The 4,549-nt window shown below is 53.1% G+C and overlaps 1 protein-coding gene across 1 annotated transcript; it reads right to left on the bottom strand.

Moving 5' to 3' along the window:
* Positions 1-307: 307 nt before the first annotated feature.
* ZNF703 (zinc finger protein 703) lies at positions 308-3,399 on the bottom strand. Its single transcript, XM_029603887.1, has 2 exons — positions 2,973-3,399; positions 308-2,233 (listed from the first exon to the last, which is right to left on the bottom strand). The coding sequence occupies exons 1-2, from the start codon at positions 3,276-3,278 to the stop codon at positions 941-943; spliced, it is 1,599 nt and encodes a 532-aa protein (XP_029459747.1). The 5' UTR covers positions 3,279-3,399; the 3' UTR covers positions 308-940.
* Between the last annotated feature and the right edge of the window lie 1,150 nt (positions 3,400-4,549).

Genomic DNA, 4,549 nt, shown 5'->3' with positions numbered 1-4,549 from the left:
GGAAACCCTGCATAGCATTCCAGCAACATTAATCTCCTCCAGTATCAAAGCGCTATAGGCCTGGTTTATAGCAGATATTTCCCACGGACACATTATTGGGAAAAAAAAAAATCAACAACTCTGAAACAAAAAAACCCCAAACGTTTTGTAATTGTACATTAGAAAAAAATGTGTATGGAACATATATATAATATTTTTTCCAGAGGACATAAATAAGTACCGATTTTGTATTGCCTATATAATGGTCTCCCCTCCGCTGCACTATGGTTGATATAGGAAATACAAAAAAAGTATTCGAGATCTGAAATTCTATTCATTATAAAAACATTCGGTTTTATTGTTCATAATACATTCCAGATACTTTAAGTCGAGTGCTTTGGCTTTCTAGAATCGGTTGTTTCACCAGTTTATGTCAGCTGTGGGAAAATGATTTTAAAAAAAACGTTGCTTGGAGAGGGATTTTGGTATAGAAAATCATGGGAAATGTGCGAAAAATAAAAACACCGCATATAGCCAAGTTCTCATTTATTAACAAAATAAGACTTACCAATTTTGGGATAGCACTGCCATCGAGGGTTATTTTTCCCCTCCCACCCCAAATACATTACAAAAAATATTACATCTCTTTAACTGTACAAAGGAAAAGAAATGGAATTCTAAATTAAGATCAAGGGAAAAAAAATGTGCTCCGTGTGAAGATTCATGCAAGCAAATCCCCAGAAGAGAAAGCAAAAACGTAAAAAAAAAATAAAAATAAAAGATAGATAAAAATATGAAAATGGAAAACCCAAAAAGGTGCAGAGAAAGAAGAATTTTTTTTTTTTTTTTTGGAGACATAGACTTTGCATACCATTGATTCATTGGTGTAAATAATGCACTTATCTTCCCAGCTTTAAGCTAATATACAGGAAATAAATACAGAGTCCGGGCGGTGAGCGGATTACTGGTATCCAAGCGCTGAAGCCGAGGTGAGTCTCTGTCCATAGAGTGCATAGGGCGAGTAGTAAGGTCCTGCCGTGGGCAAGGCGGGCACCGGGAGGCCGCCGGCAGCAGTCAGGTGGCTCTTCCCGTACGGGTGGTATCTGCTTAGTCCCAACGTATGCGGGCTCCTCAGGGACAAAGATCCAGGGCTGCCCGGCCCGGTGGGCGGAAGGTGGAGGTGGCAGGAAGCCGCGGAGCCCGGGTAGCCGCCCAAGAGTTTCTCGGCCCCGGGCAGGGCGGTGTGAGTCCGCAGGTGGGCGAGCAGCTCCTCGGAACTGGCAAAGCGCTTGTCGCACGGTCCGCCCACCGCCACCCAGTTGCATATATGGGGCAGGGGATCGCTGGGGAGCAGGAAGCCGTACGTGTAGAGCGGGTGCGCCGAGGAGGGCAGCGGGTGGCCCGGGTAGACCAACGGATAGCCGGACTTGAGGGCCGCCGGCTCGTGCACGCAGCTGGAGCAGCTGGAGCCGGACGCCGCCGGGTAGCTCAGGCAGTAGGGGTCCCGGCACAATCCTTGCATGAAGGTGGGCGGCGAAGCCCCGCTCAGCGGGCTGGAACTCGGCGGCTTGCCGGCCATGGCCAGCTGGTTGCCCACCAGGCCGGATTTGGCGTGCTCTAGCCCCGGTACGAAGGGCGCCGGGTAGCCGGCAGCGTAGGCGCCTACGATGGATCCGTGGTAGCCCAAGCCAGAGGGCGGCAACGGGAAGACAGTCGGGCCAGCCTTGTAGGGGGACACGGGCGCCACATGGCCGGAGCCTAGGGGCGGCGGCTCCGCCTTGCTGCCGGCCGCCCCTTCCCCGGGCTCGGCGCTGGCGCGGCCGGCGGAGGACGAGGAGGAGGAGGAAGGTGCAGCCGCCTCCGGGGAGCCCCTGGCCGTCTCCGGCTCCTTATCCGGGCTGTCGCTCCTCTTGGTGTCCGGCGAGGGGATCCTGGCCGACGGCGAAGGCGTGTGCGCCGGGAAGGGTGGGCAGGCGGCGCTGGGCACCCGGAAGCCGGCCTTGCCCTCCAGCCCGCCGCCGCCGCCGCCGCCGTCCTTGCGGCTTTCGCCGCCGCTCTTGGAGTAGGGCTTGAAACTGGACTTGTCTTCCAGCGGAGCGTCGCTCAGCTTCAGCGAGCCCGAGCGGCCCGAGTCCTTCTCGCCCAGGCCCCCGGGGGCCACCGACGTCAGCTTGGAGGAGGGCGGCGGGTCCGGTTTGCCGATCTGCGAGCAGGTCTGGGCCAGCAGTGCCAGGGGACTCTTCTTGGCATCCAGCTACAGGGGGTGGGGGGGAGCAGAGGAGACAAGGGTGAGAAAGCAGTAGGGTGTCCCGAGACGCAGGTATGCACGGACGCGGGGGGAACAGAGAGACACAGAATTTAGCTAAGTACAGGTTCGGGACGTTCCTGGTTAGGGGCTAATTATTCCCCCGGGGCAGGGCAGAAACGACGGAGACTCCGGGAGGCAGTCGCCGGCTACCGGCTTATCGAGCGCCAAATCTCTTCCCCGTACCGCCGCCCCGTTCTAGATGTGACTCCCTTCCCCGGAGCACACTGCGCAAAGCCCGGCTCAGAGCGGATGGAGGGGGGCAGAACCTGTACTTCTTGTATTATTCTAAAACACTTTAAAAAAAAAAAATGACAGCCACATATTAAATCAAAGCAAACCGCATCGTACCGGGACTGAGAGTAAGCGGCGGGCAAGGAACGAAGTGATCGGGGGGTCATAGCAAGAGTCCCGCGCACCGCTCCCCCCCCCTCCCCCCCGGGGTTCAATGCAGCGGATATTCTCTCTATTGCACTAATCCTTGAAATGCACGACGATCACGATCAGTCCCCCGCTATACCGCGGCACGGATCTCTCGGGGGTGGAAGTCCCGGATCAGGAGCCGGAAAAGGAGAGAGAGGGGGGGGGGGGGTGCAGGGAAACTGGTTAGAGATGAGGAGAGGGTTAAGAGGGGCGCATCGGGACAGGAGAGAGGGGGAGGCGCCAGGCAGTGCCTTCGGCCGCTTACCTCGATGGGGCTGACCGGGGTGGAGGAGAGGGGCTGCAGGTACTCCGGGTGCAGCAGGTGGCCGCCGTGCGCGCTCAACATCTTCAGCACTCGGATGGGCAGGCGGCTGGCCTGGCGGACGGGGTCTGCGGGCGGCAGGAGGGGAAGCGGGGCGGCCGGAGGGGAGGCTCTCCCGCCGCAGGCGGAGCGCGGGCAGGAGGCGCTTTCCGAGCCGCTGGTGGTTCTGGTCCTGGAGCCGCCGCCGCCGCTGCTGCTGCTGCTGCTGCTGCTGGTCCTTGCCTTACATCGGGGGGGAGACTCGCTCATTTGGAGCAGGGGCGCGAGAGAGAGAGAGACGGGGAGCTCCGGGCTCCCTCACCAGCAGCCCTTACCCCGATCCCAGCTCCAGCCCCGCCACACTGCGACTAGCAGGCAGCAGCCCCGGCAGTAGCAAGGCATGGCGTGCGCAGCCAATCAGCGAGGAACGCGGCGCTCGGGGGGGCGGGGCTTGCCCGGGGAACAGGAAAAATTAAAAAAAAAAAAAACCCCAAGCGGGAGGGGGAACCCTTAAAAGGGATGAGCAGATTCTCCCGCCTTGTGCTTATCTCCTGGGACCAGGGCGCCAGACTACAGCACGCAGTGGTGTTTCAGATCTCTGCAAAAAAAAAAAAAAAAAAAAAAGAACAGCTCAGCAAAATATGTCATTCTTGTGTATACATACAATAGGTGTGCATGTAAATATACAGTGCATATTTGCACAGATGCATATATAGCGTAGATTGATGATGGTATTGTAAATATTCACACTAGATTCTTATTTTGTTTACATTATTGTAAATGTGTTCACATCGTGCTTTCTATCTATTTATCAATACAATGATGCTTACATACGTTTAGACTATGCAGGGGACAAAGGAGGCCAAATGTTGTTGGCTATTTAGATCATTACAGAGTCCTGTGTTTAGGAATGGGAAAGGTGGGGTGCCCAAGGGAAGTGGGGATCTTATATACCCCCTTCTACTAAAGATGATGGATTATAAAGAAGGACAAGAAAAAAACTGTTCTGGATAAGGAGATATCTTGCAGCTGGTCACATTCTGTGGCTGGCAGCTGGGATGTATCCTTAGCAGTGGGGACAGAATGACTGGTTGGTCTTTTTCTGCCTATCTATATCAGTGTATACCTATATATGCATAATTTTATTTATACATATTGCATGATGTGAACACATTTATAACAGTATAAGCAAAATTATCTTGTGTATTTATAAAACACGTGTACAGTGAAAGTGCACACATGTTTCTAAATGACATATATATATATTATATATATAAACTAATCTTTCTATTTATACACATATAGATCAAGGGTTCATCAAGCCCAGTATCCTGTTTCTAACAGTGGTCAATTCAAATCACACATTTTTCTGGCAAGTACTCAAATATTAAATAGGCCCCATGCTACTAATGCCTGCAGCAAGCGGTGGCTATTCCCTAATAGCAGTTTATGGAATTCTCCTCCAGAAACATATTCAAACCTTTTTTAAACCCAGCTACAATAACTGCCTTAACCACATCCTCTGGCAATTAATTCCAGAG

This window comes from Rhinatrema bivittatum, chromosome 5 (genome assembly GCF_901001135.1).
Source record: "Rhinatrema bivittatum chromosome 5, aRhiBiv1.1, whole genome shotgun sequence".
In the NCBI taxonomy this organism is placed as follows: Eukaryota; Metazoa; Chordata; class Amphibia; order Gymnophiona; family Rhinatrematidae; genus Rhinatrema; species Rhinatrema bivittatum.
The sequence above is the reverse complement of the archived record's forward strand: the minus strand, read 5'-3'. Positions and strand labels throughout refer to the sequence as shown.